At 40.9% G+C, this 21,524-nt stretch overlaps 2 protein-coding genes across 2 annotated transcripts in view; both read right to left on the reverse strand.

Moving 5' to 3' along the window:
* The window catches only part of nfkb1 (nuclear factor of kappa light polypeptide gene enhancer in B-cells 1), a 31,290-nt gene extending 23,326 nt beyond the window's left edge, over positions 1-7,964 (reverse strand). Inside the window, exons 1-5 of the mRNA XM_079268197.1 lie at positions 7,725-7,964; positions 4,891-4,934; positions 3,846-3,927; positions 2,127-2,167; positions 48-146 (exon numbers count right to left, since the gene is read on the reverse strand). Of these exons, the coding sequence (XP_079124323.1) occupies positions 48-146; positions 2,127-2,167; positions 3,846-3,927; positions 4,891-4,929 (261 nt within the window). The 5' untranslated portion in view covers positions 4,930-4,934; positions 7,725-7,964. The remainder of the gene's footprint in view (positions 1-47; positions 147-2,126; positions 2,168-3,845; positions 3,928-4,890; positions 4,935-7,724) is intronic.
* A 422-nt stretch (positions 7,965-8,386) lies between these two features.
* The window catches only part of dgkq (diacylglycerol kinase theta), a 31,350-nt gene continuing 18,212 nt past the window's right edge, over positions 8,387-21,524 (reverse strand). The window contains exons 11-23 of the mRNA XM_079268618.1: positions 21,129-21,183; positions 20,785-20,846; positions 20,549-20,699; positions 18,218-18,256; positions 17,399-17,514; positions 16,648-16,799; positions 15,305-15,453; positions 15,037-15,215; positions 14,185-14,285; positions 13,953-14,099; positions 13,739-13,850; positions 13,500-13,652; positions 8,387-13,083 (exon numbers count right to left, since the gene is read on the reverse strand). Coding sequence (XP_079124744.1) covers positions 12,982-13,083; positions 13,500-13,652; positions 13,739-13,850; positions 13,953-14,099; positions 14,185-14,285; positions 15,037-15,215; positions 15,305-15,453; positions 16,648-16,799; positions 17,399-17,514; positions 18,218-18,256; positions 20,549-20,699; positions 20,785-20,846; positions 21,129-21,183 — 1,518 coding nt within the window. The 3' untranslated portion in view covers positions 8,387-12,981. The remainder of the gene's footprint in view (positions 13,084-13,499; positions 13,653-13,738; positions 13,851-13,952; positions 14,100-14,184; positions 14,286-15,036; positions 15,216-15,304; positions 15,454-16,647; positions 16,800-17,398; positions 17,515-18,217; positions 18,257-20,548; positions 20,700-20,784; positions 20,847-21,128; positions 21,184-21,524) is intronic.

Below are 21,524 nucleotides of genomic sequence, written 5' to 3' on the forward strand. Positions count from 1 at the left end.
AGAGGAGTCGCCCCCTGGTGGACAGAGTGTGAATAGTGAGGAGTTACCTTGATGGCGGGGAAGGTCTTGCTGTTCTTCTCGCTGGAGGCTCCTGGTAGACCTCCGTGAGACGGACCTTCACAGCCGTACCTGAACCTGAAGCCTCTCTGGGAGACAAACAGAGACAAACAGCGTCCATCAACACACGTGTTAATGAACAGATGATCTTCTGTAGTTAAACCCGAGACGTTCAATGTGTAAATAAATGCTGCGTCATGTTTCAGGTCCTGTCAGTTCGTTCTCTCTGCACGGTTAGTTTCTGCTCCGTGAGATTCAGTTTCAGTTCAAACCCTCTGAACACTAAAACCTGCCGGCATGTTTTCTTTAAACAATCGCCAAAACGTCACCGTTTATCAGCCAGAAGCTGTAAAAAATGTAATTATCGTCCAACTTTCATCTTTCCTACAGTCCTCGAACACATCATGAGTGATGAACGCTTTCCTCAGAAATATCAATACGTTCTCATTAGAAATGTCTCCTCTAATAAAGCGTTCACTTTAACCAGATTGTGTAGAAACTTCATTGTGAAACTATGAAGTCATGATTGATTGATCTGAGACCAACAGTCATGTGACAACAAGGAGGAGACACTGACTGAACTTCAGGAAGTGAACACAGAGGAGAGGAGAGGACGGGAGAGGACAGGACAGGAGAGGACAGGAGAGGACAGCAGAGGACAGGAGAGGACAGGAGAGGACAGCAGAGGACAGGAGAGGACAGGAGAGGACAGGAGAGGACAGGAGAGGACAGGACAGGACAGGAGAGGAGAGGACAGGAGAGGAGAGGACAGGAGAGGACAGCAGAGGACAGCAGAGGACAGGACAGGACAGGAGAGGACAGGACAGGACAGGACAGGACAGGAGAGGACAGGACAGTAGAGGAGAGGACAGGACAGCAGAGGACAGGAGAGGACAGGAGAGGACAGCAGAGGTCAGGAGAGGAGAGGACAGGACAGGACAGGAGAGGACAGGAGAGGACAGGACAGGACAGGAGAGGACAGGAGAGGACAGGAGAGGACAGGACAGGAGAGGACAGGACAGGACAGGACAGGAGAGGACAGGAGAGGACAGGACAGGACAGCAGAGGACAGGAGAGGACAGGACAGGAGAGGACAGGACAGGAGAGGACAGGAGAGGACAGGACAGCAGAGGACAGGAGAGGACAGGACAGGAGAGGACAGGAGAGGAGAGGACAGCAGAGGACAGCAGAGGACAGGACAGGAGAGGACAGGAGAGGAGAGGACAGCAGAGGACAGCAGAGGACAGGAGAGGAGAGGACAGGAGAGGACAGGAGAGGACAGCAGAGGACAGCAGAGGACAGGAGAGGAGAGGACAGGACAGGAGAGGACAGGACAGGACAGGAGAGGACAGGACAGGAGAGGACAGGACAGGAGAGGACAGGACAGGACAGCAGAGGACAGGAGAGGACAGGAGAGGACAGGACAGGACAGGAGAGGACAGGAGAGGAGAGGACAGGAGAGGACAGGACAGGAGAGCAGAGGACAGCAGAGGACAGGACAGGACAGGACAGGACAGGAGAGGACAGGAGAGGACAGGACAGGACAGGACAGGAGAGGAGAGGAGAGGACAGGAGAGGACAGGAGAGGAGAGGAGAGGACAGGAGAGGAGAGGAGAGGAGAGGGCAGGACAGGACAGGAGAGGACAGGACAGGAGAGGACAGGACAGGACAGGAGAGGACAGGACAGGAGAGGACAGGAGAGGACAGGACAGGAGAGGACAGGACAGGACAGGAGAGGACAGGACAGGACAGGACAGGACAGGACAGGACAGGACAGGAGAGGACAGGAGGACAGGCTGAAGTAGAGGATATAATAATGTAAATAGTTGAATATTAACAACACATGGAGCGTCCATTTTTTCCCCAACAGTAAATGATCCTTTTAGAGTCAAACAGTTATAATTAACAATGTGTGAAGGAAACACGGCTCCTCTGCTGCACTGAGATATGATCCATACATTTGGGGACCTATTGCTCATAAAGTAATCTTACTGTGAAAACATGGAGATCGTTTATTTGTTCTGAAGAGTTATTGTTCTGCTCACACTTCTTGCCATTATTAGTTTTACCTGCTTCGGCTGCTCCACGATCTGCAGGAACGGTCCGTCCACTGAAACAGAACAAAGTCAGTGACAACGTTCACACACACTCAGCCTACGAGAGGAATCAACATGACGACAGACATTATGATTCTCACTTCAGTTATCTAGTTTCTATTTCACACAGTTTTCTACTATTACTGTTAATTGCCTTCAAATCTCACTTTTTCATAACTTTGGATTCAAATTGTTAAACTTCTTTTTGTCTTCTGGTGAAAAGTTGTCATTAGTTGTTGTTGTTGTTGGTCAGTCGTCTGTGAAGCACTTTGAACAACGATGGTGTTCAAATGAAGTATTGATTGATATGCTTGTTGCAGTAAATAGAGGAGTATGATTGTGTGATTTCCTGGTTTGAATCATGACTTCCTTCCTTTATATTTAAACGTTGTAATACAGTGTGAACAGGACAGATCGGGTCCCAAAGTTACCCTGAAAGTAAAATGTAGTACTTGTACATGATGGTACTGGTACTTAAACTGAAGTATTTCTGAAGCTGCTTCCACCGATGAATCACATGAATTTCTCACATGTAAAAGTTAAAGTGGAGAAAGCCCCCCCCCCCCGTTCTCTACTACTTCAGAGTAAAACAGTGAAAACGGAGAAGTGAGAGCTCTCACTCACCAGAGACGAGCGACGCGTCACAACTCACCTTTCACTTTACCTTCGTCACACATTTGCTTTACAAACAGGAAGCACGCTTTTTTATGATGCACAGCTGCTTCGTCCCAAAATACGCTTCATGTGTTCTGCACTACCGCGAGCTCCTCTACAGGTGAAGCGCTTCACGCACGAAACATACGAAGGCTTTATAGAATATCATGTTATTATTAAGTAAGAAGCTTCACAAAGAAACGCTCGAAGCATCAGGTCATTAATCACCCGAGGGAAACTTAACGTGAAAATAGTTTTACTGTAAAAACATTTCATTGCTCCAGATTTAATGTTAACAATGTAAATGTATTCGTGTTAATGTTAATAATGTTCATGTATGCCAAACTATAATAACGGACTTCTTGTTGTTTGTAGAACACCTGTATGCACCTGTAACACCTTCACCTCACAGTATCTTCACAGTTTGAACCAGGAAATAAAAAACACGTTTGAGTAAAAACCACTGAAGTGGAGCCTGAAACAGTTCCCGATGAACATTATTAGATCACCAACACGGAATAATAAACTGAATAATAAACACTCAGCGTTTTACCTGCAAGTGCTCAGAAAGCTTTGTTTTACGATATCCAGACTACATCTGCTCTCCTGTGGTTTTAATCCGTCACATCGGCAGTTTAACGTACAGGTTAATAATTAATCCAGTTCAGACGCAGTTTAAACAACAGTCACTACGTCCTTTATGACAGAATTATGAATATGATTATCAGTTTTCTGTGTGTTCAGTCAAACAACTAGGACTGTGCATCTGTGTAAAAGGTCCCCATTGATCACGTGACCGGTATTTAGGATTGTGGGACCTGAGGAGGGTCAAACCAAACCACGCCACATATTTAATGTGGAATAACAAGTTTAAATATTACAAAAAAGATTTGCTGTTGACCTTATTTTGATATCTGAAGATAAAAGGAAACTGTTCTGCCACCAATGAGCAGCAGCTGCGTGTTGAGCATTGGAGCAGCAGTTGAACAGAGACGTTAAAGCCTCGTTGCACAGCAGGTGTGAAGCTGAGACGCTCACCTGTCCGCAGGGACGACGTCTGATGCATCGCGGGGAAATGTGGGAACTCCCACGACGGATCAATCATGATGTTGTCGAAAATCTGGAGGAAGAAGTTCGGACGTGAAGTCGGGACACTCGATGTAGAAACATAATTCATAAATGTGTAAACAATGATCCATTTAGGGCTGAAACTGACTATTTTCATTTCTGATTATTTTCTCAATTCATAGATTTAGCTGTTTAGTCAATAAAATGGTAAAGAAAGATCTTTCAGTGTTTCTCAAAGATGACGTCCTAAAACGTCCCAAACATGTTGAGTTTACAGAGGAAAATACTCACATTAGAAAAGCTGGAATTACATTTTATTTTCTTCAACATTTACTCAAAACAGTCGGCTATTAATTAAAGAGTGGACAACTAATCAATTCATCTTTGCAGCTCTTATCCATTTTTACATTATTTTACAGTAAACAAAAACTTAGTTGTGTATTAACAAAATCAAACATTCAGTTAAAAAATCAGCTCCTTTGAAAGATTTAAGGCTGAACCGAATGTTATTATTTTAACAATCAACGCTTCTTTTAAAGGTTTTTAAATGTTTGTCACATTTTATGACGTCATCAGCCTTTAAGCATACATTTTAGCGACTTCAGTCTGTAATATAAAGTGGTAAAGCCTGTTGTGAATGAAGTGCTCATGGTGCTGTTAGATACAGGTGTGTGTGCTTCTCTTTGTCTGCGAAAGTCGGAGAAAACGTTTTTGAAACACTAAACGTCAACAAATATGAAATGAAGCAGAATATTTTGTGACGATAGAAACATGTTGTGAACTTTGACTATTTGCTCCGGAGTTATTGGAAATGTTTGGATCCCATGAGTCACAATACTACAACACTGGTAATATCAGTGCAGCCTGATATCTATCTGATTCTGGTCCTGGATCAGAGCTCAACTTTAATTCTAACAATATATTTCACTCACAATGAGATAACTATGTTGTTTATAACACAATATTTCCTTTGCTGCAGTGTTTGCTGTACAGGTGAAGTTAGAGGTGAGTTTACCTGGTTGGAAGTATGAAGGTAATGGTCATCTCCAGCCATGGTGTCTGCAGGTGAAAGGTCACAATACAACAATTACAACAGTGTAACAGCAGTGATAACTAGAAAATGCATTTCCTGCTGAAAATGCGTTGGAATGCTGAAAGCTGAAATTAATTGTGAAAAAATTGCTGAAAATTAAGAAGATGGGAGACTATCCGTCTGAAAAATGTTGAAGCCCGAAAGCATTTAAACTGCACTGCTGAAAAACCTTCTAGTTGAAATGTGTAACTATGGTGTCTGTAGCTGAAAGTATGAGGAAGAAGAAGGCTTTGAAAGTTGAAGTATAACAGGATTTGAAGATTTTCTCCATAGAGATCCCATTCAAAAGAAAATTGCAAAAAGCTTAATTCAAAAAGTTTAAAGATTACAAATATGAAAAGTCAAAGCACCCCTCTCCTGAAAGAGCTGAACATTTTGATATTTGAACAATTTCTGTAGCTTAAACAAATTTCAGAAGTAGTGACATTTGTAGTAATAGTAGTAGAAGTTGTAGTTGAAGTAGAAGTATTATTAGTAGCAGAAGTATTAGTAGCATTAGAATAAGCAGTAGTAGTAGCAGTAGTGATATTTGTAATAGTAGTAGTAGAAGTCGTAGTTGCAGTAGAAGTATCATTAGTAGTAGAAGTATTGGTATTTAGAAGAAGTATTAGGATTTAGAAGAAGTAGTAGCCGCGTATCAATAGTAGTAGTAATAGCTCTAGTAGTGGTTGTGGTATTTAATATAACAGTAGTAGTAGTAGTAGTAGTAAAAGTAATGGCAGTATTTGAAGTAGCAGTAGTAGTAGTACTAGTAGCAGTCGTACTAATAGCTGTAGTAGTATTAGTACTGGTAGTAGCATGAACAGCAGTAGTAGCAGTTGTAGTATAAGTAATAGTAGTAGTGGTAATAATAGCAGGAGTGGTAGTAATAATATTGATAGTAGCAGTAGTAGCAGTAATAGTAGCAACAGCAAAAGTTGTAGTAAAAGTAGTAGCAGCAGTAGTAGTAGTAACACTAGAAATATTAGCAGCAGTAGTAGTTGTTGCAGTATTAGTAAGAGCATTCATTATTTCAACAAAAAAGTCAAATTTTGAGCTTAATGTTTACATACAGTTAATCCATGGGGCTTTTATTTTGAAAGGGTGGGGCTGGGTGGGGGAGAGGAGACATAATCATAATGTTTGACACACATAAACAGAGGTTATTAAATGACAGGCTTCATCACAAGCAGTTCAGTTAGAATTCACTCTCTGGGGCTTATTTTGAAATGGCGTGTGTGTGTGTGGGGGGGGGGGGTGGAGGAGGGGGGAAGACCTCTAAAGATCCCTAAGACCTGAATGACTGTATGAGAGAGAGACACACACAGAGAGAGAGAGGGAGAGGAGTGTATGTGCGAGTGTGTCTGTGAGTTTATCAACATCACTAATTGGCTCAATCGCGAACACCTGTGTGCCTGAAGCCATTTGAAAATATTCTCCATAGAGATCCCATTGAAAATAAAAAGCTTAATAATTCAAAAAGTTTAAAGGTTAGAAATATGAAAGGTCATAGCACCCCTCTGGTGAAAGAGCTGAACATTTTAATAGTTGAACGGTTTCTGTAGCTTAAAATATGAAGAAGAAGAGGTGGGACGGAAGAAACAGAAGTTGAATAAAGATTCGAAGAACAAGAGTTGGAATGCTTAACAGCATTCCAACAATTACAACATTTGATGAACTAATGATGTAAGCAAACAATATGAAACAAACATTCATCACTCTTTATTTTATCATTTATTTATAAAGCCCTGAAAATATTCAGAATTAAACCGAAATATATATATTTTTTTATTATTGTTGTAAATAAGTATTTGTATTAGTTTGAATTGTTAACACACCTGTATTTATTAAACAATACATTATTCACAATACATGTCATTTTATGAATTATTTTTTTACAATAGATAATATGTATTGTCATTGTTATTGATAATAAACAATCCCTCTGACACTTGTTGCTGCTTGGTGCTAAGCGTGAACGCGCCTCTGTGAATCGTGCTAGCCCGCTGGCTAACAGCTAAGCTAGCGCTACCAGACTGTTTGTTTGTGTTGTTAAAGCGACCGTTTAGTAAATACACGTTAATCACCAGCTAGCACGACTACAGTACAGACCGTAACACAGTAACTGTCTGACTGTTAGTCTTCGTGTTACAGAGAGAGCCGGTGCAAACCGCTAACCTGTCCTAGCTAGCACGGAGCTAGCACCTTGAACACGAAACTCCGTTCACAAATCTGACATTTAAACGGCTATTACTCTATTTACTGATGAAACTTGAACAGCAGAATATACATTAATACATTTTAGAATCAGATGAATGCAGTCATGAATTCGGCAAGTGTAAAAATCAATAAAAGTTTCAGCTTCTCACTGCGTTTCCCTTTTAAGAAAACGTGCACTGCGGTTATTAGGGAAGTCCAGCGTGTGAAGCTGCAGTAAATCCTCCAGTTACTACCACTAACCGAGGACGTACATGTTTCATACACGAGCCGAACTCACCGTTGGCTTTCACAGATACAAAATATATATTTAGTGCTGATGTGAGACATTCTGTCGTTTGCTGACGAGCAGAAAAACGTTAAAATTCCCATTTTTAACGCTAAGTTTGGTTGGCGACGTTCTCACAAGTGTAACAGTTACCTGTCTTATAAGGAAGTGAAGTAACGTTAGCACAACAAAGCGCAACTGTAACGGCTCACGGGTAAATTATGGAAATGAGTAGTGCAAATATACAGAAATCTAGTTATCGAGTAAAAGTGGGTAGTTAATGCGTTCTTACCTGGTTAAGCTTGGGTTAATTTATGAGTGACAATTAACTTTTAGACATCACTTCAACACGCTCGTGCCGAACCAGTGGATCCATTAATTGAAGCGCGTCACGACGCCACGCGACGGCGTCATCACTGTTTTAAATGAGAAGGAGAAGACTTTTTAATATGACGCGATGTTTAATCCCACCGAGCACGAGCCAGCAACAAAAAAGTCCTGCAGGTTGAAGTTTGTCTCGGTTTGTTCATAAAAAAAGTTTGATTTCCTTCCTCACTGGAAAATCCCTGTGACGTCAGAGAGAGGTGATACAAGAATGAAGAGGTCTCACTCTGACGCGAAAATATAAATAGTATGTTTTAATTATTTTGTTTTGTATTCAGGAACAATAACTATGGAAGCTCATTGCTGACAAATATATATGTACAGATAGATATTTGTAGTAATAAATCATGATTTATTAGTTAATTGTATATTTTTGTTTTAATCTGGAACACTAAAACTGTCAAACAAAAATAAGTAAAAAGTACGTTTCCCTCTGAGATGAAGTAGAAGTATCAAGTAACAGAAAATAGAAATACTCAAGTACTTCAAAGTACTTTACGTAAGTACATGTTGTAACATTTTGAAGATACATTGAAGAGAAAAATCTGACAGAAACGTTCTCATGTGTTCTATAGTTTATTCTGAATAAACACGTCATGTGTTTAAACATAAATGTACATTTATATATTTGTACTACATATGTGTACAACATATTCAGCTTTAGTTGTTACAACATTCATAATGACCTGAACGTCACATCTAAGAGCATCAAACAGTTAGTGCAACTTTACAGTTAAAACAAAAAAAACCACAAAAAACAGCTTGTCTGCAAAAATATACATTTTATCTTTTTAATAAAACTGAAAATTTGCAACGAAAAAAATCTGTAGATACAAAAAACATCAGAGCACTGACGGTGTTGATGAGGCACTACGCAAACCTCCACCTGTAAAACAAACCTCCTTCAGGACAAACCACCACCTGAACAAACCTCCTGCAGAACAAACATCCATCTGTAAATGAAACCTCCTTCAGGACAATCCTCCATCTGAAGAACAAACCTCCACCTGTAAAACAAACCTCCACCTGCAGAATAAACCACAAGAATAACCTCCATCTGAAGAACAAACCTTCAGAACAAACCACCTGCAGAACAAACCTCCCCCTGAAGAACAAACCACAAGAACCTCCATCTGAAGAACAAACCTCCACCTGAAGAACAAACCACCTGAAGAACAAACCACCTGCAGAACAAACCTCCCCCTGAAGAACAAACCACAAGAACCTCCACCTGCATAACAAACCTCCACCTGTAGAACAAACCTCCACCTTCAGGACAAACTTCCAACTTCAGGACAAACCTCCACCTGAAGAACAAACCTCCACCTGGTCGGCTCTCAGGGGGGCGGGGCTTAATGACCACAGGTGGTTCTAACGCTACGAGGCACGACGGACGCAGATAAGCTGGAAAAAAACTGCACATCTTGTAACATTGAACAACAAATAGAGTAGTTCACGACATCGATGGAGGATGTTTAAACACAGGAAGGGATACATTTACATTTACAGAGATTAACTGTTGTGGATGCACAAGGAAATATTTGCTCAAAAAGCTTCGATATTCTGCTGTTTGAAACTATATTTTTATCATTCATCATTGTTACTCATCGAGTCATTAAAGGTGAAAACACTTCTTTGGACTAAACTGCTTTTCTTAAATCTGAAGATAAGACAGCTGGTTGTCCATCTTTTAGCTCGATAACTTTATATTCCTGAAAATCAGGTTTTTTGGGTTGATTTCAGTTTATTTCTATCAAATATCAAGTTGCAGAGAAGAGAAACTTTTGGTCACTTTCTTGTTTGAGGTTGTATTGTATTAAGGAGTCCAAAAGTCCTGAAATATGTTATTTTTATATCTTGTACAAGCAAGGAAAATACACTCTTTAAGGCCTTGAGGGCTTCAAATCATTCAGTGGTAAAAGAAAGATTTTTGAATCCAACAAATACCTCAAATCTAATCAAAAACTTCAAATGTCCCAAGTTTCAAGAATCTGCAAGTTGATTTTTTTTCCCGAGCAGGAAGTCATTCTAAAGAGAATAATTAGTAAGCTGAAGAGCAGGATCATGAAGTATTAACTGTTTAAAATGAGTAAAAACCAGCAGTTGACATTATTTACCAGCGACAGACTGACTCATTATTGTGAATAAACAGGAGACTAAATGCTGTAAATACACAACACTCAGAACTGCAGTACTTCATGCATGTAATAAAGCACTGTGACAGCATGTGTGTTTAAACTACTCACAGCTACATGTCAGTACACACAGTACTGTCGACTGTAGGAAGCACTTGAAGTAACAGTTAATGCCACTGATGTATCTGATCCACGTTCATTCAAAGCCAGAAACTCTCACTGTAATCTTGATTTATTAAAGTCATTAAATGTGGAGAACACAGTCTGCATTCAAACTTGTTGTTCTATCAATTAGTCCTGAAATAAGCTACATTTTGAATGAAGTTTGAGGCTTTGAGTAAAAACAAGATCCTTGAATCTAGAATCAAACACAGAATTTTAACATATTATTCTAGCACCAAATAACATCAAAATGAATCAGTAATGCAGTTAAAAAAACTGAACATTACATCCAAAGTACAGTGATCAAATACTGTTGTGGCTACATGAAGAGCTGAGACCTTCAGCATAACGTCCTTTAATATCTATTTCTTTACGTTCTGCATCTGGAATGTGGATGAAGTTCTTCTTTCTTTAAATCCTCCTTCATATAAACTGGCAGCTGAAGCTCGTCGTTGACAAGTTTTGTTGTGGCAGCAAATAAACTCATTTTATTATTATTAACTTTAGATTAAAGTTGTATCACATCAAATATGATCATTGTTGTAGATCTGGCAATGTTGTTTTATATGTTAAATATATCCCCTCATAGTAAATTACCGTAAATTACTTAATTTGTTGACCACAATCAATTTTCAATTACAAATTAAGTTTTGCTTGCTAGTAAACAAGCTAACTAGTTCGCCAAGCTAGTAATATGTCTAGTTAAGTTTAGCTCGTTATGTAGCTAGTTTTCTAGCTAGTATCTGGTGCACTGAGGGCCAAATATTGTTCCAACATTTTTAACATTTTATTTTTTCCCCCTAAAATTATCTGAATTTAACTTTTAATTTAGTCTCTTGCAAGATAGCTTAGCAACCACCTTGCTAAGCTAGCGCAGAGCTAGTTTTCAGCTCAGTTCTTTAATGCTATCTGCAGTAGTATTGTGTTCCCACATTTTAGTAATTTAACCCTTTATTTGTTCTTCAAATTAAGTTTTGTTTAGGCAACAAGCGTGCTACTTAGCTTGCTCGTAAACTAGTCTATTAGCTTGCAAAGTTAGAGCTGTTTCCAGTTTAATTTAGCTAGGAATACAGCTAGCTTTCTAGCTAGTGGCTGGTGCAACCTGTGATTGCAGTGCCACCATTTTTGCCCACATTTTAGTGAATATATACTTTTGATTTACTCATTTTATTTTCCCCTAAAATTAATTGAGTTTTGTTTTAATTTTGTTTAGACAAGCTAGCAGGGCAACTAGCTAAAAAAGCTAGTAACATATCCATAATTTACAGATTAAGTTTTGTTTCGACACACTAGCAAGCTAGCTAACTTTCAAGAAAACGCTAACCACCTTACAAGCTAGTAATGGTGCTGTTATATATAGTTTCTGAGCAAATGTACGGTGCTGCCTTTAATCACAATGGCACAACTTTTTGACAATTTGTAACGAGACATTTTCTCTTTATGTAGTTCCACGGCTCAGCTAAACTCAGTTTAATAAGACTCAACTAGCTAACTGCTACCAGAGAAGACGGGAAAGAGATAAAGTCAGTCATACATCACAGCTGAGTATGTTAGCATGAACTGAAAACAGTGTAAAGCAGCAGTTTCCATCGTAGCAACAACACCATCTGTAGCACGTCACTGTATTTTTAGTTACGTCTCGCAGTCTTTATCAGAAATTTGGACGAATACAGTCAATTCTGTTGAGCTAAAGAAAGACACAAAATAACGGTATATTGGTCACGGTAAAAGTAAATCTTGGCAAGTTTTACAATTGCGTTTTGGAACGTATAATTCAGATTATTTGTCGTGATCTCAATCTTAATTAAATCAACTAAAAAGACAGATTTTGTGACAGTCTGGTCATGAGTTCTTTATTATGTCACAAAAGATAGATGTTTTCAATCTTGTGCACAAGTTATTATCTAGTTTGCACAAAATCCGTCTTGTGCAACGTCATCGTAACAAGATTATAATTCGTGGCAAAACTAATTTTGGCTTATAAATCCTGTCATATATTCACAGTTGGTGTTGCTGCCAAAGTAAGAGCTTCACACTTTCCATCTGCAGAAATACAAACTGTGCTTCAGGCTTTACAGTTTATCTTCACTTTAACACTTCTTTGATCTGACTTTCATGTCTTTTTTACTTCTTCGACTCTTTCCAGTTACACACAGTGGTTTCAGAGATGTCTTGTTTGATTTTGCGTGCTCATTAGCTTCGGAGAGCTTCACTGCCACATGAATGTTGTGTGAAACCAATATTACGAATAAATTTCACAGACGAAGAATTATTCAGCCTCCAAGGAGATTTGGGGTTTAGATAAACAAAATGTGGTTGCAGCTTCTTAACTAAACTGCCTGTCTTCAGGAGTTCTCCTGTTTCTTTATATTCTCTAATGACAATATGATTAAGGTTATACTCACTCTATAGCTGCACATTATATGAATACAACTAAAGTTATTACAATTAATCAACTGGCATTGAGTCTGTTGCTACTTACTGTACATATACAGTCACATCTGGACAGAAATCTTCTTCTGTTAAATACTTCTATAGATTTATTTTGTTCAAACTCTGAAGCTTATCCATACTGAGAAGTTACTTGTTACAGTTGCTGAATATTAACTATGAAATCTGTGAGCGATAAGTGCTTGGTCAGCAGGATGGAAATGTGATCCCAACTGGACCAAACTTGAGGCGATCCAGGACTTCCTCACCGCGTGCAGGCTGTAAACTTTAAACCTCCTTCAGTCTCCAGGTTGATCTGCAGCCCGTCAGCGTCGCTACGAAGCTCCACGAGTGAGCTCACAGCTGGCTGATGGAAAACAAAATGGCCTCCCAGATAGCAGCAGGAGGCAGGATGCTGATTTTTTTTAGGCGGGTCGGTCAGTTTCCTCCGTCTCTGGAGGACGGACTCTCAGAACGACCGTCCTTCGAGCCACCTGATGACTTCTTCTGCTTCTGCTTGGACTTCCTCAGCATCCGAACCTGCAGACACAGCAGAGGAACAAACACTGTGTACAGTTGAACTACATTTATACAAACCAAACTACAGATAAACTACATAGATACACACCAAACTACTGATACACTACAGGGATACACACCAAACTACTGATTACATACAGGGTACAGTACAGGTATACTAAACTACAGATTAAGGACAGGTGTACTCAGAAGATACCAAACTATGGACAAACAAGAGGGATACACAGAAAATACCACAATACAGATAAATCACATTTTCACGTGAAAGGCGATAAAAAAAGAGAAGTAAATGAATAAACAGGAGAATAAAAGGGACAAAGAAGAAGAAAGGATAGGAACAAGGACAAAGACAAAAGACAGAAAGTAAAAGAAAAACCGACAAAAACACAAACTACGGGTGCCCTTCGGGGACAAACCTTCGGTCCAGCAGCAGAGATGATGATGTGTCCCGGCGGTTGGATCCACGGTTCTCCGTCCACCTGAACATGTATGGGTTTGCTCACCGTCAGCCTGATGTAGTTCCCTTGAGCAATACGGATCCCTGAGCGCAGACCGCTCTGCACCTGGCCCTGCACACACACACACACACACACACACACATGGTTGAAAGCTCTGGAAACAGCCAAAGAGACTTGAGTGTCGTGACTTATCTCACCATGTGGACGACGCCGGTGACGCCGATCACCTCCAGCAGCCCGTCATCGATGCTCGGTTTCCCATGGCGAACATCGACCTCTGACCCCCACAAGTCAGCACCAGAACCCCAACTACACACACACAGACAGACACACACACACACACACAGACAGGAAGGTTAGTGTGCGGTCATACTGACTGTGGGTGAGGAGTGTGATGTGTGTGTGTGTTACCTGGGTATGTTGAGGAAGATCAGCCCCTCTATGTGAGGTAACGGGACGTTCTGAGCGTCCACCTGCAGCTGCAGCTCTTGGTGGAGACTCCTGGTCCAACTGATCTTCTGCAGGCCGACCTTCACGTACACCCCTTTGTTATGGAACCTGTGGGATTTGTATAAAATAAAGGTTTTAATTTGCAAATGTGTGGGCTCCGTCTGAGCGACCCCCGAGTGAGCTGTAGCTTTACCTGCTGGTGAATTTATCAGGGTCGTCCTCTCGGGCCTGGTGGAAGTCGAGGCTCACCTCCGCGTCGATGCCCAGACCGAAGTAGTTGTTCATCTGCACAATCTGAGACACAAAGACGCGTTAAAGACTGTTCCACCTCAGACAATGGTAGATGTGTAGAACACACATTTCCTGTCAACATTTTGGACACTGTTTATTCATTAATTATCATGGCATCATGAGTATCAGGGTCACTAAGATAAAGTAGCATTATGAGAAAAATTCATGCTATCTGACCACCCTTGGTAACTGGTTTTAACATATCATTAATTGTTCTATCTATTTTAATCTATTAGAATTCATCTCGTCATTTATTTGTTATTTATTTTTGTACAAATTTTAACCTAATTGGAAATGTTTGAAACACATACTTTCTGTTAACTTATTACATTTCTAATAATGTATGATGTTTATCTACTAATTATCATGGAGTATCAGGGCGAAAAAAATACTCAGATTGAGAATAAAGTACAATAAATATTCAGAAAATAAAAAAGTAGCATTATGAGAAAAATTCATATTATCTAACCACCCTCAGAAACAACAACCGCCTTCAGCACATGTTTTGTCAGTATCATTGTTAAATATATTAAAAATTTTAAAATGTATCTTTTTATTTCTTTTTATTGATGTTGAATTAAACATCCATGCAGATAATGTGTAAAATATGTTGCAGGTTCCACCGGTTCAGTGCTGTTACATCGTGGAACCGTTAGCTTGTTTTTAGCAGCCTTGAAGGACTGTAAGCTAACGGGGAGAATGGATTTGGACTGTTTGCTCCATCTGTCCTGCAGGACCTGGATCCGGACCAGACCTTGGGAGGCTCCAGGAAGCCGTTGTCCTTCCCGTCTTCAGAGATGTCCTGGGCGTCCAGCAGGATGGTCCACCGGTCCATCAGGACCTCGTCTGCCTCGTCCACAGAGACCAGGATGTGGTGGGGGTTCTCGCCACTGTAACCGGCTCCCCAACGCAGGACTCGAGACAAGTCGTTCCCTGTCGAGACGGTAAAGACTTTAGTCCCTGTGGACACTGAACCGCAAAACCCCGGCAGCACGTGTCAAGTCAGTGAGCGCCGGTCTGACCTGTTCCCAGCGGTACGATGCCGATGGGCGGCTCACGACACACCAGTTTGTGCCGGACGGCCTCCAGCACTCCCAGCACCCAGCCCACCGTCCCGTCGCCCCCACAGACCAGCACCCGAAACCTGGGAACCTCCCGGAACGTGTGGAGGCTGGAGCGGAGAAGACGAACGTCAGACACATTGAAGAAAACCAGACATCACAGTTTAAAGGCCTGAAGAGTTCATGAAACAAACAACATGAACTTGACTCGATCGGCGCCATTAAGAGTCAGAGGTCAAAGGTCACAGCTGCAGCTTCTACTTCCCACAGACTGTATTTAAGAAGTGGACGTAGTCGTCGTGACGTCATCCGTTGGTTTGTGGACTGATGTTTTTGAAGCCTTGAGTTCAGCATTTTGACAGTCGCCATCTTGGATTACAGCCGTCGCCATGTTGTTTTTTTGCAACCAGTGAACAGGAAGTGACCATATCTGGACTGAGGACGAGAGACGTAGAGACGCTGTGTACGTCTCTGGTAGAGACCTGTCAATCAGCGTGTAGCCCCGCCCTAAAGCATCCCCTGCTTTATGGTCTGTGTGACTCTAAATGGACCATAATGTACTAAATGAACATCATGCTGTATTGAAGAAGACTTGAAACTAGAGATTGAGACATAAACTCATGTTTACAATGTTTACTGAGGTAATAAATCAAGAGAGAAGTAGAGTCATTTTCTATAGACTTCTATACAACCAGAGGAGTCGCCCCCTGGTGGACACTAGAGAGAATGCAGCTTTAACACATGAAGCTTTGACTTCACTCGGAGGTTGCCGCCTATCTGAACTGAGGGTGGCTCCACAAGTAGAAAAACTGGATGCAAAATATGACATTTGTGTTGATCACATAGAAATAGAGAGAGTAGAACCATCAGGGTTTTACCGCAGTTAGTCTTGCTTTGTCTGTTGTTAAAGGTGCTTTATAAATAAAGTTATTAATTGAGTTTCCCATTCAAAGTAGAATTAAGGGTTTATTTTACGTCGTATGGTTGTATGTTTCAGTTTAGGTGTAAGAATATTTCCTTTATTGACATTTTGTGAGTTTATTTTGTTCTATTTATCAGACACAGCGAACTCGCCACTCACAACGCAATGCATCCTGGTACTTGTATGCACAGCCAGCAGCAGGAGAGATCAATACTTCAGTGTGACTACATTTACCATCAGAACCGATCAGACAAACACAGAAAAAGGTGGCGAGTTCTCCCTTAAAATGTGCAGCAATAAATAAAAACCTCCTGCCTGAACTTCCTGTAAACATTCCATCATCATCATCATCATCCTCATCATCAGCCTCGGTTTCTCTCACCCAGCCAGCGGTCCTCCGTTGGAGATGTCAAAGACCTGATGAGGGTTCAGCAGCTTCCTGAAGCCGTAGAGGAGCTCTCGGCCCTTCATGCCGCCGCTCTTCGGGTTCACGAAGACGAGCAGAGGACAGACGTCTTCTCCCAGATCGTTGTTCTGACAGACAACAACTCATTTTACCAATAACAACACATGAACGACTAACCTGTGTGTCAGAAACAGTGTTTGTAGTGTCATTAACAATAATTATCTTGATATATATATATATGTATATATATGTATATATATATATATATATATATATATATATATATATATATATATATGTATATATATATATATATATATATATATATATATATGTATATATATATATATATATATATATATGTATATATATATATATATATATATATACATATATATATATACATATAGACATATATATATATATATATATATGTCTATATGTATATATATATGTATATATATATATATATATGTCTATATGTATATATATATGTATATATATATATATATATATGTCTATATGTATATATATATATGTATATATATATATATATATATATATATATGTATATATGTATATATATATATATATACATATATATATATACATATAGACATATATATATATATATATATATATACATATATATATACATATAGACATATATAGACATAAAAGTGTTGAAATACATAAAAGATCATTTGAAAGATGAATTGATTGTCACCTCGATCTCTGGAATGACGAGTGAAGTGAGCGTCTTGCTGTTGACGATTGTGTCTTTAGCCAACATGTAGATCCTCTCTGCTTCAGAGAAACACGAGACCTGCAAGGCCACCGCACCTAAACACATATATATGTATATATGTATATATGTATGTATATATATATATATATACATATATACATATATATATACATATATATATACATATAAGTACACATCTCAGGTACTTGTGCTTTACTCGAGTACTTTCTTCTCGTGCTACTTCATGCTTCTACTGGACTTCTTTTATCTGACAAACTTTACAAATTAAGATTTTTACCTGAAAAAAAACCTCTAATGTTATGATGTTTAGTTGTTCATTAAACTCTCCGACAGTTAAAACTAACTAAAGGAGAGGAAAGCAGGAACACATATTTCGAATGGAATTTGCATAATATTCTTAAGAATTATGAGATAATTTAAGGCGATTCAGGCTTTTTTACAAACTATTTAAGGATAAAAAAAATTGAACGTTAAAGCGTTGAAGCCAAATAAACGTTGAGAATCACGGAGCAGCTAAAACACCTTTTAAGAGACACGTTCAGCCCCTCGGCTGCTTTTTAAGAGAAGCAGATAAGATAATAATAAAATAGAAAAAGTTCATTACTCGAACAAAATATTAAATTAAGAGTACAAATATGAATTGCATAAGAAGTGACACTGACAGAAGAGCCTGATGGACAATAAAATAGAAAAGTTGTATTTCACATGATGTTTTACATGATATAGAAAGTATTATTGCACATGATGATGACGTCAGCGATGTCCCTTCAATCTCACCTTGACTGGTGTAGACGTGGCTGACGGTGACCAGGTGACCTGCAGAGACAGAGAAACAGGAAGTGAGGAGGTGTGTCTCAGGTCAACGTGTCTCAGGTCAACGTGTCTCAGGTCGAACGTGTCTCAGGTCAACGTGTCTCAGGTAGGACGTGTCTCAGGTCAACGTGTCTCAGGTAGGACGTGTCTCAGGTCGAACGTGTCTCAGGTCGAACGTGTCTCAGGTAGGACGTGTCTCAGGTCGAACGTGTCTCAGATAGAACGTGTCTCAGGTCGAACGTGTCTCAGGTAGGACGTGTCTCAGGTCAACGTGTCTCAGGTAGGACGTGTCTCAGGTCAACGTGTCTCAGGTCGAACGTGTCTCAGGTCGAACGTGTCTCAGGTCGAACGTGTCTCAGATAGAACGTGTCTCAGGTCGAACGTGTCTCAGGTCGAACGTGTCTCAGATAGAACGTGTCTCAGATAGAACGTGTCTCAGGTTCACCGTGTCTCAGGTTCACGTGTCTCCGGAGAACGTGTCTCAGGTAGAACGTGTCTCAGGTAGGACGTGTCTCAGATAGAACGTGTCTCAGGTCGAACGTGTCTCAGGTAGGACGTGTCTCAGGTGAACATGTCTCAGATAGAACGTGTCTCAGGTTCACCGTGTCTCAGGTTCACGTGTCTCCGGAGAACGTGTCTCAGGTAGAACGTGTCTCAGGTAGGACGTGTCTCAGGTAGGACGTGTCTCAGGTAGGACGTGTCTCAGGTAGGACGTGTCTCAGGTCGAACGTGTCTCAGGTCGGACGTGTCTCAGGTGAACGTGTCTCAGATCGAACGTGTCTCAAGTCAACATGTCTCAGGTTCACCGTGTCTCAGGTTCACCGTGTCTCCGGAGAACGTGTCTCAGGTAGAACGTGTCTCAGGTAGGACCTGTCTCAGATAGAACGTGTCTCAGGTCGAACGTGTCTCAGATAGAACGTGTCTCAGGTCGAACGTGTCTCAGATAGAACGTCTCTCAGGTAGAACGTGTCTCAGATAGAACGTGTCTCCGGAGAACGTGTCTCAGGTAGAACGTGTCTCCGATAGAACGTGTCTCAGGTCGGACGTGTCTCCGGAGAACGTGTCTCAGGTAGAACGTGTCTCCGATAGAACGTGTCTCAGGTCGGACGTGTCTCAGGTAGAACGTGTCTCAGGTAGAACGTGTCTCCGGAGAACGTGTCTCAGGTAGAACGTGTCTCAGGTAGAACGTGTCTCAGGTCGGACGTGTCTCAGGTAGAACGTGTCTCAGCTAGAACGTGTCTCAGCTAGAACGTGTCTCAGGTTCACCGTGTCTCAGGTTCACCGTGTCTCCGGAGAACGTGTCTCAGGTCGAACGTGTCTCAGGCAGAACGTGTCTCAGGTGAACGTGTCTCAGGTAGAATGTGTCTCAGGTAGAACGTGTCTCAGGTGAACGTGTCTCAGGTAGAGTGTGTCTCAGGTAGAACGTGTCTCAGGTCAACGTGTCTCAGGTCAACGTGTCTCAGGTTTAACTTGTCTCAGGTGAACGTGTCTCAGGTAGAATGTGTCTCAGGTAGACCGTGTCTCAGGTGAACGTGTCTCAGGTAGAACGTGTCTCAGGTAGAACGTGTCTCAGGTAGAACGTGTCTCATGTTCAACGTGTCACAGGTGAACGTGTCACAGGTTCAACGTGTCTCAGGTCAACGTGTCTCAGGTGAATGTGTCTCAGGTTCAACGTGTCTCAGTTGAACGTGTCTCAGTTGAACGTGTCTCAGGTCAACATGTCTCAGTTGAACGTGTCACAGGTCAACGTGTCTCAGGTTCAACGTGTCTCAGGTGAACGTGTCACAGGTCAACGTGTCTTAGGTAGAACTTGTCTCAGGTCAACATGTCTCAGTTCAACGTGTCTCAGGTGAACGTGTCACAGGTCAACGTGTCACAGGTAGATCTTGTCTCAGGTCAACGTGTCTTAGGTAGAACTTGTCTCAGGTCAACATGTCTCAGTTCAACGTGTCTCAGTTCAACGTGTCTCAGTTGAACGTGTCTCAGGTAGAACTTGTCTCAGGTCAACATGTCTCAGTTGAACGTGTCTCAGGTGAACATGTCTCAGTTGAACGTGTCTCAGGTGAACGTGTCTCAGGTTCAACGTGTCTCAGGTGAACGTGTCTCAGGTAGATCTTGTCTCAGGTCAACATGTCTCAGTTGAACGTGTCTCAGGTGAACGTGTCTCAGTTGAACGTGTCTCAGGTAGATCTTGTCTCAGGTCAACGTGTCTCAGGTAGAACTTGTCTCAGGTCAACATGTCTCAGTTGAACGTGTCTCAGGTGAACGTGTCTCAGTTGAACGTGTCTCACTCACTCTTGATGCTCAGCTGTTCCTGGATCAGATGGACGTACTCGTCTTTGGACAGAAGGGGGGTCAGACCTCCGATCAGCAGGCTCACCAGCACCGCTTGCTTCCTGTTCTCCACCACGTAGAAACGAGTCTGGTTCATCTGACGCACAGACACCTGGGAAAGAAAGAAATCAATCAATCATGTTGATCTCCTGACCTCCTCCTCCTGCAGGAGTTCAGTGTGTTACATGTCCTCCTACCTTCCTGATCTCCTGCAGCTTGTCCTGAATCTTCTCCTGAGGACTCAGCATCTGTCTCTGAACTGGAGGACAGACATGGAGACGTCACAACCTTCACCGATGAGTCATCATCACACACAGTTTTCATTGTATTTGAGTTGTTTTTTTTACACATTATGGGATTTTATCTAACAACGGCAAGTCATACAGCAGAGACGTCAGAGGGCTTTAAGGGCCATAAATAAATAAATAGATTCAAAAAATAGATAAATGAATATAAAATAAAAAATAAAAAACATGAAAAGTAAAATAAAATAATCAATAAAGGTTTTTGTGTGTCCTTTATTCTTAACGTCAGCGCTCACCTTGCTTGCTGCTCATGTAGACCTCCATCAGGCTGAAAGTGGACGCGTCTTCCTCCTGAAACGACACATTATTTAGTTCACTTCACTCCATTTTCAGGTGAGGTGAAGCGGTCATGAAGAGTTGACCAGGTATTTAAAGTGTGACTTTAAAAAAGGGGGAAAAAAGCTGTAAAAAAAAAACACAGTTTTAAATGAAGAAACCGTTTATATTGTTTAACGTTTTATCGACAAATACAGCATGAAATGTAAAAAAATGCAGCTTATATATGTAAAGTGACTTTATACCAATTTGTTTTTGTGACTTTTTAAAGTCCATGTGTGGCTGCAAATTAGTGACAATATTAATCATTTACAATAGTTCCAATAAAATGTGTCCGAGTGAGTTACCTCACTGGT

Source organism: Melanostigma gelatinosum, assembly GCF_949748355.1.
Source record: "Melanostigma gelatinosum genome assembly, chromosome: 5".
Lineage (NCBI taxonomy): Eukaryota > Metazoa > Chordata > Actinopteri > Perciformes > Zoarcidae > Melanostigma > Melanostigma gelatinosum.